Below are 14,076 nucleotides of genomic sequence, written 5' to 3'. Positions count from 1 at the left end.
GCCAGCAGTTTTTCCATCTCCTCTCAGAGGTAGGGTAGCCCTGCCCTGCCCCCTCCATGTTGTCTGGAGCAGTTACCCCACAGGATCTAAACTGCTGGAGATTGCCACCAGCTTCAGGCCCCAAGACCCAGCAGACTTGAGGTCTCAGCTTTGCTCACCCCTTTGGTTTTATTTCCCAACTGTGGTTCTTCCTCACAGATGCTTAATCCTATTATTTTCTGCAATACTATCTTCTTTTATTGAGTATAATTTGCATGCCACAAAACATGCAGATTTGTGAGCGTATAATAAAATTTGATAAATATGTCTACCTAGGTCACCCACACCCAATAAGATATAAGAAATTTCCATCACCCAGATTATTCCTCTGTATGCCTCTACAATTAACACTGTACCATACACCAGAGGCAACTGCTGTTATAATCCTTTTCTCCCTAGGTTAGTTTTTGCCTGTTCTAGAACTTCAGATAGATAAAATCATACGATATGTGCCCATTTGTGTCTGGCTTCTTCTGCTCAACATAACATTTCTCAGGTATATCAATGTTGTTGCGGATGCGAGTGATCCCTTTATTTACCTTGCTGAGTAGGATTCCATTGCATGAATACACCAAGTTTGTTTATCCATTCTCCTGCTAATGGACAATTGGATTATTTCCATTGTTTGGTGATTATGAATAATACAAACAATATTAAACATTTCTATAATTCACATACCATAACATGTTCTTGTTAAAAATGTGCAATTCAATGGTTTTTAGTATATTCACGGAGCTGTGCAACCATTACCACAATCTAAGTTTAGAACCTTTTTATTACCCCAAAAAGAAACCCTATACCCATTAGTAGTTATTTCCCCGTCTCCTTCTTCTCCCAGCCCTAGGCAGCCACTAGTCTACTTTTTGTCTCTATAAATTTGCCTAACCCAAGCTCATGAGATTTATAGCTATGTATTAATCATAGAGCTTTACAGTTTCAGCTCTTACATTTACTAGTTCTGTGATCCATTTTAATTTTGGGTTGGAATGAGGTAGTGGTCCACCTTCATTCTTTGCATGTGGATACCCAGTTGCTCCAATATCAGTTGCTGAAAAAATCAGTCTTTCCCCCATTGAATTCTCTTGGCACCCTTGTCAAAAATCTATTGGAGCTGAAACCGGTTTGGCTCAGTGGATAGAGCGTCGGCCTGCGGACTGAAAGGTCCCAGGTTCGATTCCGGTCAAGGGCATGTACCTGGGTTGTGGGCACATCCCCAGTGGGAGATGTGCAGGAGGCAGCTGATCGATGTTTCTAACTCTCTATCCCTCTCCCTTCCTCTCTGTAAAAAATCAATAAAATATATTAAAAAAAAAAATCTATTGGACATAAACATGAGGGTTTATTTCTGGACTCCCAATTCTATTTCCTTGATTTATGTGTCTATCTTCATGCCATTTTACGTTGTCTTGATTACAGTAGCGTTGCAGTAAGTTTTGAATTTGACAAGTGTGGTTCCTCCAACTTTGTTCTTCTCTTTCAAGATCATTTGAGCTCTTCTATATCCCTTTTACTTCCATATAAAATCAGCTTGTCAATTTCTGAAAGAAAAAAAAATTATTTTTAAGCCAGCTGGAATTGGGACAAGGATTTTATTGAATCTAGAGATGAATTTAGAGAGTATTGCCATCTTTAAAATATCAAATCTCCCAATTAATGAGCACAGAATGTCTTTCCACATATTTAGGTCTGCCTTAATTTATTTCCGTGATGTTTTCTAGCTTTCAGTGTACACATCTTGCACTTCTTTTGTTAAATTTATTTCCAAGTATTTTATTTTTGATGTTATTATAAATGGAATTGTTTTCTTAACTTCATGTTTGGATTATTCACTGCCACTCTAGAGAAATGTAATTGATTTTTATATATTGATCTTGTATTCTGCACCCTGCTGAATTCATTCATTAGCTTTAATAGTTTTTTAATGGATTCCTTAGAATTCATTACATAAAAGGTCATGTTGTTGGCAAATAGACATAGTTTTACTTCTTCCTTTCCAATCTTGACGTGTGTTTTTCTTGCCTTTTTCCCCCCTGACAAGAACCTTGAGTAAAACACACACAGAAGAGGCAAAAACACAGGTCCTTGTCTTGTCCCTGATCTTCAGGGGAACGCATTCAGCCTTTCACCATTAAGTCTGATGTTATGACCATTCTTAAACAAGTTATTTTGTGGAGCGAGAGAAACATTGATTTGTTGTTCCACTTATGCATTCATTGGAATGGAATTTGTGGGTTTTCAAATTCATTCTTCTTGCTGTTATTTTACAGTTTCCCAGAGAAGGTGAAAATGTAGACTTCTGTAGCTATGCTCATAAAAAGTCTTAATGAAGTAATTTTTGACCCAAAGACCGCCCACTAATTTCTGGAACTAGGGGGCAATTCAGTCTTTGAACTCTGTCACATAAAGTTTTATTAGAAATATAATGGGGATTTTGGAGCGAGGACTGGTGAACTTTGCGTGCTGAAATAGAAACCTGATTGCCGGTGTAGAGAACTTGATTAAGAGATAAGGAAAGTCACTCATTCAGTAAAAAGAACAATTGAAAAACTGCTTTGGGATAGGCAGTTAGGAATTAGTCTAATTTATGATTAAGATGTTTCCCCTGCCCTGGCAGGTTTTTATCAGGGGTTAGAGTGTCAGCCCACAGACCAAAGGGTCGGGGGTTTGATTCCAGTCAAGGGCACATACATCAGTTGTGGGTTCACTCCGTGCCCCCAGTAAGGGTGCATGTGGGAGGCAATCAGTCGATGTGTCTCTCTCACATCGATGTCTGTCTGTCTGTCTGTCTCTCTCTCCTCTTCCTCCCTTCCTTTCTCTTTCTTTGGAAATGAATGGAAAAAATATCCTCCTGCGAGGATTAAACATATATATATATATAGTTTCCCCTGGACCTCAGTTTCTTGGGGGTAATGAAACCAAATTAATCTACTTTAAGAAGAGGCTGAAATGAGTTTCAACATATGAATGCACTTAGTGATCTTATTGTCTAAAAGGGTAATCTGGCCAGAACCGGTTTGGCTCAGTGGATAAAGCTTCGGCCTGCGGACTCAAGGGTCCCGGGTTCGATTCCGGTCAAGGGCATGTACCTTGGTTGCGGGCACATCCCCAGTGGGGGGCGTGCAGGAGGCAGCTGATCGATGTTTCTCTCTCATTGATGTTTCTAACTCTTTATCCCTCTCCCTTCCTCTCTGTAAGAAATCAATAAAATATATTTAAAAAAAATAAAAAATAAAAGGGTAATCTGGAGCCATTGTCAAATTTTTTTAAAAAATATATTTTATTGATTTTTTACAGAGAGGAAGGGAGAGGGATAGAGAGTTAGAAACACCAATGAGAAACATCGATCAGCTGCCTCCTGCACATCCCCCATTGGGGATGTGCCCGTAACCAAGGTACATGCCCCTGATCGGAATCGAACCTGGGACCCTTCAGTCCGTAGGCCGATGCTCTATCCACTGAGCCAAACCAGTTAGGGCCCATTGTAAACTTTTAAGGAGTATGGAGTACTGTGACCCCAAAAATGGCTAGAGCTGTGTCTGATTCATTTAAGCTGAGGAAGTCACTGATCGGTGAAGGATATAGGATGTCCGGTGACCGAGGCATGACCAACAGGAGACATGACAGAAAGAGAGTGTGTAGGTGCCTCAGGGCTTGAGGCAGACAAATTATGGAAGCAAACGTGAGACTGAGTAATGGAAGCATGGGGACCAAGAGTCAAATTGGGGTTGATGGTCAGAGGGCAATGAGTGAAGGACATCCCTAATGCCAAGATTATGCCTCTTCATTTTTCCACACTTGAGGTCAATTTCCATTTATATTAGGCGCCCACTTGTCCCCCTGTGTGATCCAAAAGCCCCATTTTAGATTGGGGTTCCTGGAAACAGACTCTGAGACAAGCTTAGCATCCAGGAGACTTGATGGGGAGTCCTCTCGGGCAGCGGTCACCAACCTTGCGGACCTCACGGACCACCAGTGGTCCACTAGTGGCTGGCGACCACTGCTCTAGGGAACAGCACCTGTAGGGCAGGAAGGAAGCAGGACTAGACAGCAGGCAAAGTTGAACGGCAAGGTCATTACAGCAGAGGTCTCGGCTGATCTTATGGGGGGCTCTGGAGTAGAAAGGGCTCTTCAGAGTTGTCCCAAATTAAGGCAAGAAGGAAAATGTTTTGTTCCAGTCACGGTCTGGTCACTGGATGTGAGCTGCACCCGGAGAGGATAGTCTGGAAAGGAGAGGAGCTGAGTGTCATCCGTCAGGGCTCCTTGAGCTGGAGAATGCATGCTCCAGTCCTAACAGAGGGCGTAAGGACAGCACACCTCAGCAGTCACTAACGTCTTCTCAAGCCTAATATGGGCTGGCCGCTGACTCAGTAGCTCAGAACTGCAGCCTCTGTGGTCTCTCTCATCTTTCCCTACTTTGTTCCTCTTCCCCGCCCTGCACATTATCACTTTAACTACAAAAACCTACTCAGGACTCCCTGGACACACAATATGCTCTCACTACCCTGCCTTTTCATATGCTATTTCATTAGTCTAGAATAGATTGTCCTTCCTCCCTTCCATTCATCAAAATCAAGCTCCTCTTTGGCCCGAGGACTGAAGGGTCCTGGGTTCAATTAAGTCAAGGACATGTACCTCGGTTGCAGGCTCGGGCCCTGGCACATGTGGGAGACAACCAATCAATGTCTCTTTCTCACATTGATGTTTCTCTCTCTCTCTCCCCCTCCCTCCCACTCTCTCTCTCTCTCTCTCTCTCAAAAAAAAAAAAAAAAAGCCCTGGCTGGTTTGTCTCACTGGATCGACCCCTGCAGACTGAGGGGATTCTGGTCAAGGTCACATGCCTGGGTTGTGGGCTTGATCCCCAGTGGGGGGGGGGGGGGTGCAGGAGGCAGCCAAGCAATGATTCTCCTTATTGATGTTTCTCCCTCTCCCTTCCATTCTGAAATCAATACAAATATATTTTAAAAAATTAAAAATAAAAAGGTCGGCAGGTGTGACTCAGTGGTTGAGCATCAACCTATGAACCAGGAAGTCAGGGTTCAATTCCCAGTTGATTCCCGGTTGGGGCACATGCCCGGGTTGCAGGCTCATTCCCCAGTGTGGGGCGTGCAGGAGGCAGCCAATGAATGATTGTCATTGAGGTTTCTATCTCTCTCCCTCTCCCTTCCTCTCTAAAATCAATTTTAAAAAATATTTTTAATCAAGCTCCTCTAACAAGGCCTACTTCAAAAGATAATTGTATTATAAAAAGTTGAAACTGAATCAATTTCTCCTTCCTCTGGGTCGCAAAGTATGTTCCCAATTCTTATATCATATCCGTCCGGCTTGCATAAGAGTGGACCTTGTGTTTGTGGTTTCCCTTATTAGACTGTAAATTTAGTGAGTGGAGAGCTTCCTCCTTTATCCTATTATTCTCTCCATAGCCTCACATTCTGCTTGGCACAAAACAGACACTCCACACATCTGAATTAATTACATCAAATGTTCCAAATTGCTATGAGAGGTTCTTGGGAAAAATCTCCCTAAAGGTCTGAAGACCCTTTGGCATCACCCTGTATTTCTCTTCTCATGGGAAACAGATTGTTTCTTCTTTTTTTAGGGATTATTTTATTGTGTACATTTTGGGGGGAAACAGATGTTATTTATTTTTTATTTTTTTTAAATATATTTTTATTGTTTTTTTACAGAGAGGAAGGGAGAGGGAGAGTTAGAAACACCAATGAGAGAGAAACATCAATCAGCTGCCTCCTGCACACCCCCTACTGGGGATGTGCCCGCAACCAAGGTACATGCCCTTGACCGGAATCGAACCTGGGACCCTTCAGTCCACAGGCCGACGCTCTATCCACTGAGCCAAACCGGTTAGGAGATGTTATTTATTTATTCAAAATCATTTGAGTGCTTACTCTGAGACAAATACTGCTAGGGCAATTTCCTATTATTCTTATTGCTGTTAGTGGTGGTGTTAAGGTAAAATTCACATAGTATAAAAATAACCATTTAAAAATGTACAAGCCCTGGCTGGTGTGGCTCGGTTGGTTGGAGTGTCATCCCATGCACCAAAAAGTTGCTGGTTCGATTCCCAGTCAGGGCACATGCCTGGGTTGCAGGCTTGATCCCCAATCAATGTTTTTTTCTCTCTCTCTCTCTCAAACCAATAAAAAAATATTTAAAAATCAATAAATAAGTACAATTCCATGGCATTTAGCACATTCACCTCAACGCTGTGCAGCCATCATCTCTATCCAGTTCCAAAACCTTTACATCACCCCCAAAGCAAACCTGCTCTTACTGTTCTTCAACAAATTAAACCTAGTCTTGCCGAAACCGGTTTGGCTCAGTGGATAGAGCGTCGGCCTGCGGACTGAAAGGTCCCAGGTTCGATTCCGGTCAAGGGCATGTACCTGGGTTGCGGGCATATCCCCAGTAGGAGATGTGCAGGAGGCAGCTGATCGATGTTTCTCTCTCATCGATGTTTCTAACTCTCTATCTCTCTCCCTTTCTCTCTGTAAAAAATCAATAAAATATATATTAAAAAAAAAAAAAAAAAAAAAAAAAAAAAAAAAGAAAGGAAGGGATCCAATGTCTGAAAACCGACCGGTGTAACCCACCTTTGTGTAGAAATCATGGCGGCTTGCTTTTCCCGGTTTCTCTTACTGAATGGGAAGGAACGTTCTTTCCCGTGTTCCGAGGGGGTCGTGTTTGGGTGGCACTAGAGGTTCAACAGTCCCATCCTGAGGAAATGTCCCCCAGCTCTGGAACAGGGGAAGCCCTGAGTGACCTGAGGTGATGGATGGCCCCACCCCAGGTGGAGGGTTGGAAGCTGTGCGGTCTGCCTCTCACCCTTGCTCAGCACTGCATGTGATGGGGGGTGAAGGGACAGTAAAACCGCTATGGCCAGTCTTTGTCTTTGGGTGTCCCGAAATTCCTGTCACCGAGATCAAGTGAATGCCAAGCTGGGATCTGGCAGGTCCTCGCACACCATGTGGAGGTTTTCTAAGGAAACTTTACCGAGGAACCTGGCCCGCCCTCCCTTCTTACCCACACTGATCTCCAAGGGCACTGGAAGAAGAAAGCAACTCCTCCCCCCACCCCAAGGGGCGATCTGAGCAGCAAACCCTCTGATTGCTCCCCCGGGAGGGACACGTCCATATCATCCTGGGCGTGTGGCTGATGAGGGGAGGATGAGGCAACGGGACCTCAGCAGCTTGGATCCTCATCCACATCAGATCAAGCCCGAACATGACCAGGAAAAGAGGCTCTGTGGGATTACGTACACATTTACTTTATTTTATTTTCTTCTATGAAGGCAACATCGACGTACCCTTTTCAAATCACTTTCCTGAAAATAAATCATCTGGAAATGCATTCTTTCTAAATGCAGAGCATGCGATAATGTGTCAACTTACAGAAGCGGTTTGAACTGCGTCATTCAGTGAATGGTTTGCAAGATAGGCCTTTGTTTCTGGAAGGGTGTTAAGTATCCCTATATTACAATTATGCCCAGGTTTTGTTGAAGTCTTTCCATAATTGTGGTTAAGTAAGGCTGTAAGAACAGAGATTTCTCTTCATGGTGCAAAATGACTAATTACATGCTTAAAATTACCTAAGAAATGACTTAACTTTTGAGTCATGCAAAATGTAAGAACCAGGGCTAATATTTTAAAAGAGAGGATGACACTTTGCAAAATTTCACTGTTTTTTGACAGTCATTTTTGGTGTCACATCAACAATAACTTTTAGTTGATTCTTCTTGCCTCCCTCGATGGCAGGCACCTCAAGAGAACAAAGGAAGCACCGTCATACCTCAGTGGTTCTTGTTGTTTTTAGTTTTGAAGGCACTGTTTGTAAACAAGTACATGACCGCAAATAAAAGTATCAGGGACTGGGTATTATTGTTAAAATTTGGATGTTCATCTGTTACAATTAAACCAAAACATTGGAATTTCCACAGGTATGTTTGGATTTTTTATGGCCTTGGATTTCATGTTTAGAAATCAGACCATGCTAATGCCTTCATCTCCTTCTACTTGGAATAAGCGTAAAAAGTTCGGCTTCCACTAACAAACAATCCTTTACATTCAAAGAATCAAGATCTCCGTTCATTACTTCGCTATTCATTTCCACATATACCTGGCTTCAGATATGTTATCAGGAAAAAAAACCCTGGCACAGCCTGTCAAAGTTTTCTATATTTTTCTGCAAAAGCTAGAAATTCATGGAAGAGCCCATTTCCCTCAGCAGAAAGTAGCAATTTACGCCACCAGTCAATTCTCTTCTCTTCCCTCAGGAGAACCCCATCTGTCCAGGTCAGAAGGGAATGAATGTCTTCCAATATTGTTTCTCTTTGAAACGCTGCTCAGAAATCTCCTCAGGTTAACCGATCGTGCAGGCTAGCCTGCTGCGGGCCGCGTGAACTCTTGCCGCATTGAACTTGTACGTGGCAAGAGGACAGCTGACCGCAGGGCGAGAGGCCCCACTTTCTGCAGTGGATGTACATCTTCTCCCTCACCCTCGCTCAGGGAACTCTTCCTAGGATACAATTGTAGGTAAACTTTTAACTTGGGAAGGATATTAACTCTGTTTTTTTGTTGGTGGTGGTGCATTTCCATGGTTTACAGCGCGTCGTGCAGCTCGTGATCCATGGTGGACTGCGTGTAAGATGAGCTGGGGGCGTCGGGGGAGTAATTCTGGAGGAGCCCGCAGTGTTTGCAGGGCACGAAAGAGCCCCTGCAGGTTTTGAGAAGCTGGATGATGTACTTGCGGAATTTCTCCCCCAGGAAGAAGTAGATGACCGGGTTCAGGCAGCAGTGGACGAAAGCCAGCGTCTCTGTGGCCTGCATGGCGTAGTCCAGGTGCCTCTCCAAGGTGCAGTCCTGGAGCACCTCCAGCTCCACCAGCGTATCCAGGAAGAGCACCACGTTGTACGGCGTCCAGAACCCCAGGAAGAGGACCACCACGGCGAAGATCATCTTCACCGCCTTGTTCTTCTTCTCGTTTTTGCAGTGCTGCAGGGTCCTGATGATCCTGGAGTAGCAAAACAGCATGATCCCCAAGGGGATCACCAGGCCTAGAACGTTGATCTCCAGGGAGCTGAGGACCTTCCACTGCGTGGAGTTGAACGAGTACTTGGTTTTGCAGTGGGTATGGTTGCGCTCTGTGTAGCAAGTGCTGAACAGAAGGCCTGGCAGGGAGATGAAGACAGCCACTGACCACGTGGCCAAGCTGATGATGATCCCGTAAGTCACGGTCCTGGCTCTCAGGGAAAACACCACATGCACGATCGCCAGGTACCTATCGATGCTCATGAGCATGATGAAGAAGATGCCACTGTAAAAGCCTACCAGGTAGATCCAGGAAATAATCTTGCAGAGACCTAGTCCAAAAACCCACTGGTCTGCCGCGTAGTAGGCCCAGAAAGGAAGGGAGAGCACGAAGAGCAGGTCCGAGATGGCAAGGTTGAGCAGGTACACATCCGTCATGGACCTGAGCCGCTTGTACTTGAACAGGACCAGAACCACCATGGAGTTTCCCAGCAGCCCAAACAGAAAGACCAAGGTGTAGAGAGGAGGCAGGAAGAGACCCCCAAATTTCTTGATGCCTTCTTTGGTGCAAGGCTCGGGGAAATTGTCATCATGATAGTAAATGCTGTAGATACTTTCATCCGTGAGGGTGGGGTCTGTTGTACCTGTGACGTTCATTTTCAAGTCGACAGGCTCCTCAAGGCAGACCTGAGGCCAACCAGACGAAGCTAATGAGGAGAAGGGCAAACAAGAGCTTGGTAAGAACAAAAGCAAATCAAAACATGGCTGAATGCAGAGAACACCGGCTTCGTATTTTGCCCCAATCGTCCTACATCCTTTCCAACCTTCCCAAGTCGAAGGGCTCAGTTCCTTGGAGGGCAGCGTAGCCAAATGAAATAATCCTGCCCTTCGGAGTCAGGCAGATTCCAGATTCCAGCCCCGCCACTGTTCTTACCCCTCTGCTGAGGACACGTTGCTAAAAGATCGTCTGGGGTTACTGAAGTCACGTGCAGGAAGGAAAAGACCAGCAGCTATCCCCAACAGCACTGCACCGAGGGCCTTTCCCACATAAAAAAGGGAAGAAGAAAAAAGAGATTTAAAAATCTACCCACGTTGCCCCTTTAGATTGTAACTCCAAAAATTCAGTAATTGCTCAGGTAATCATTAAGCTAAAAGGAAGGCAGGTTGGTCACTTGCCTTTACATATAAAATAATTTTTTTTAATCCTCACCCGAGGACATATTCATTGATCTGCAGAGAGGGGAAGGAAGACAGAGAGAGAGACGTCAATGACTTGCCTCCCATAGAAGCCTTGACCAGGATCAAACCCACAACCTAGGTATGTGCCCCAACCTGGAATTGAACCCTCAACTCTTTGGTGGACAGAATGATGCTCCAACCAACTGAGCCACACTGGCCAGGGCTGTATAAAAATTCTAATTCCTCCTGTATACTTCGCACTTTATAGATTTCAAACCATGTTCATTGGTATTGACCACTTAATCCCACTCCAATGCTCCTGTCCCCAGCACCCCACCATCCCAACACAAATCTGGCACTCTAAGCCAATCAAGCATACTGAGCCATGGCGTAGATAACTCATGATAGATTCAGAGAGGTTAAGTGACTTCTGAAGGCCACACAGCTTTGAACAGAACTTACTCTTCAGGTTCCAAGTCCCAGTGATATGCTGGTAAAGGAAGTCTGGGGGTTTTGGAGATGGGAGGGCTCTGATTTATGGTTTTTGCTGGTTTCCATGCATGATGCAAATACTCCCACCATGGCCAAGGTCAAGCTACCGCCTGCCTCACAAAATTCCCGTTTAACAATCAGCTCGTGAGAGTTGGGGCAAGTGGGTTCCAGAGCACCACTGCCAAGTTTCATGGTCGCTCTAGAGCAGTGGTTCTCAACCTTCCTAATGCCGCGACCCTTTAATACAGTTCCTCATGTTGTGGTGACCCCCAACCATAAAATTATCTTCGTTGCTACTTCATAACTGTAATTTTGCTACTGTTATGAATCGTCATGTAAATATCTGATATGCAGGATGTATTTTCCTTGTTACAAATTGAACATAATTAAAGCATAGTGATTAATCACAAAAACAATAGGTAATTATATATGTGTTTTCCGATGGTCTTAGGCGACCCCTGTGAAAGGGTCGTTCGACCCCCAAAGAGGTTGCGACCCACAGGTTGAGAACCGCTGCTCTAGAGCATCATCCCAGGTGGGAACATGCCTGGCCTCCCAGGCCTGGGTGGCTAGCCTCCCCGGCCAGTTTGACACTATCACACCACATCTGTTCTCAAGGCCCCTCAGAAGGTTACAGTACTTAGCTGTGTAAACTGGGGGAAATTTTTGGTCTTTTCATGAAAGCCATATATGAAAATCAATCCTATCAGAATGGGAATTGGTATGACAGATCTAGAAAAGGCACATCAAAGCCAGAAATAAAATCTCTATCTCCCCAACTACTGTGTTTCCTCTCTAAATTGGGAGATGAAGAGGTTAAAACCTTCTTAAAGTTACACACATGTTCATGTGTAAATCAGAGCAATTCAGGGATGAGGGCTTTCTGACTCAAGGCCAATTCCCCTGGCTTCCTTCTTTTTTTTATCAATTACAGTTTACATTCAGTATTATTATGTATTAGTGTCAGATGTACAGCATAGTGATTGGATAACCATATACATTACGGAGTGGTTCCCAGTATTTCAAGTACCTGCCTAGCCCCATGCATAGTTATTACAATATTATTGGCTATATTCTTCTTTCTTTCTTATTTTTTTAAAATATATTTTATTGATTTTTTACAGAGAGGAAGGGAGAGAGACAGAGAGTTAGAAACATCAATGAGAAAGAAACATCGATCAGCTGCCTCCTGCACACCTCCCACTGGGGATAATCCCGCAACCCAGGTACATGTCCTTCACCAGAATCGAACCTGGGACCCTTCAGTCCACAGGCCGTCGCTCTATCCACTGAACCAAACTGGTTAGGGCTCTTTCTTTCTTTTTAAAAAATCACCTGAGGATATGTTTCTATTCATTTGAGAGAGAGACATCAATGTGAGGGAAACATTGATTGGTTGCCTCCCATATGCACCCTAAATGGGGAATCAAACCCATAACCTAGGCATGTGCCCTGACCGGGAATCAAATCCGCAATCTTTTGGTGTACCACTCTCCAACCAACGGAGCCACCTGGCCAGCGCCTCTCACTTCCTTCTTATTGGCACCCTGATGTCTCTTATTAAAACCCTTTTCCCGCCGAAACCGGTTTGGCTCAGTGGATAGAGCGTCGGCCTGGGGACTGAAAGGTCCCAGGTTCGATTCCGGTCAAGGGCATGTACCTGGGTTGCGGGCATATCCCCAGTGGGAGATGTGTGGGAGGCAGCTGATCGATGTTTCTCTCTCATCGATGTTTCTAACTTTCTATCTCTCTCCCTTCCTCTCTGTAAAAAATCAATAAAATATATTAAAAAAAAAAAAAAAAAGCCAAGACCAACACTCTTTCATGATACTTCCCTTTGCAAGACAAGATTTGCCAAGAATTAAAGCAGCCGTGGGCAAACTACGGCCCGCGGGCCAGACCCGGCCCATTTGAAATGAATAAAACTATTGAAATAAAAGACCGTACCCTTTTAAAAAAAAAAAAACAAAAAAAACACACCCTTTTCCCATTGTTTAGTAATTCAGAGCTACGCCCTGCCTCCCACCCTCACCACCACACACCCAAACACCTAAACTCTGTGTTTCTCCAGAGAGAGACTTTGATTTACTCCAGCAAACAAAAGCTGAAGACCTGGTGCACTCAGGGTCTCCAGGAAAAAAAAAGTATTAAATGAATAGCAACTCCATTTAAACAATTCTAGTCTTTCTGCACCATTTTACCAGTGAAAATTGAAGAGATACAGTAAAAGAGGCCGAGAAATTAGGAAATTATCATCAGGAGAACACACAAGAGCAAACACCATTGGTAAATGTTTGAAATTCTTCCGTTGCCCCGAGTTGTGAGGTCTTTCTTGGCCTGGGAGTCTTCAAAAAAGCGAGAAGCAGAGAAGTTTATATGTCCAATGAACATTGTCTGTGTAGCCTAAGCATGTGGACCTAGGCCAGATGTGAGCAAAAATGAGTACTGATCAGATGAGGGCTCCGAGGGTGTGGGTCCAGGTAGATCGCGTGTGACCTCCAAGACAGGAGCCACATGTGAGCACGAGACTGACCAAGATGCCCGAGTGATGGGACTGGGTGAGCGGCTGGCAGCTCCCAGCGCCTCCAAAGTCCTGGCACCTGTTAGAAACCAGCACCTGGCCTGGAGCCCTGAGCATGGCCCCGTCCACCCCACTTACCTTGCTCGTCTGCACGTGGCTCTGAGGAAGGTCTGCGAGGCTCTGCCAGACTCGCTCCAGAAGCAGCGCTGGGACAGTCGCCTTTGAAGGGCACGTGTCTTCCTGTGAGTGCTCTCTCACTCTGTGCTGACTTCAAGTGCCCCCCCCCCCCCTTTTTCTTTTTTTTAACAGAAGAATCAGAAAATGACTCTTAGTCATTTCCCCAAACCGAAAGCTGAGAAAGGTTTATTCTCTGGTAGATTATGGAGAAAAATGAAGTAACTTTTTTAAAAAGACACACATAATAAAAAAATATTTTTGCTACATTCCTAACGTTCCTTTTAGCTGGCTGTCCGCAGTAGAAAGAATCTTTATATTCTGGATCAGGGGCGGATCGTTATCCCCCCGTCACATCTCCCTTAGCCCGAACTAGGAATCCAGAAGAAATCTGGATTTGGACTCAGTGGGCCACCTTCGAGTTCTGATTCAAGATTCAGCTTAAAAGCAGGTTTCAAGTTTTCAAGTTTGCGGGGGTCAGTGTTCAGGTTTGCAAAGTAATAACGTGACTGCCCTGGAGAAACACTAAATAGGTTTTCCTTCCCTTAAGGATTTCAAACCTAAATAATAACACACATACACGCACCCCAAAGGATCACTTTTTTAGTAGTGCCTACTTCGTAGACGGGG

General features: G+C 44.5%; 1 protein-coding gene across 1 annotated transcript; it reads right to left on the bottom strand.

Moving 5' to 3' along the window:
• Nucleotides 1–8,651: 8,651 nt before the first annotated feature.
• On the bottom strand, nucleotides 8,652–9,737 carry CCR4 (C-C motif chemokine receptor 4; the record flags this gene model as incomplete). The annotated part of the gene is made up of 1 exon (XM_081106367.1): nucleotides 8,652–9,737. The coding sequence occupies one exon, from the start codon at nucleotides 9,735–9,737 to the stop codon at nucleotides 8,652–8,654; it is 1,086 nt and encodes a 361-aa protein (XP_080962493.1).
• Between the last annotated feature and the right edge of the window lie 4,339 nt (nucleotides 9,738–14,076).

The sequence above is a fragment of the Myotis nattereri genome, assembly GCF_964212035.1.
Source record: "Myotis nattereri genome assembly, chromosome: 14".
NCBI lineage: Eukaryota > Metazoa > Chordata > Mammalia > Chiroptera > Vespertilionidae > Myotis > Myotis nattereri.
The sequence above is the reverse complement of the archived record's forward strand: the minus strand, read 5'-3'. Positions and strand labels throughout refer to the sequence as shown.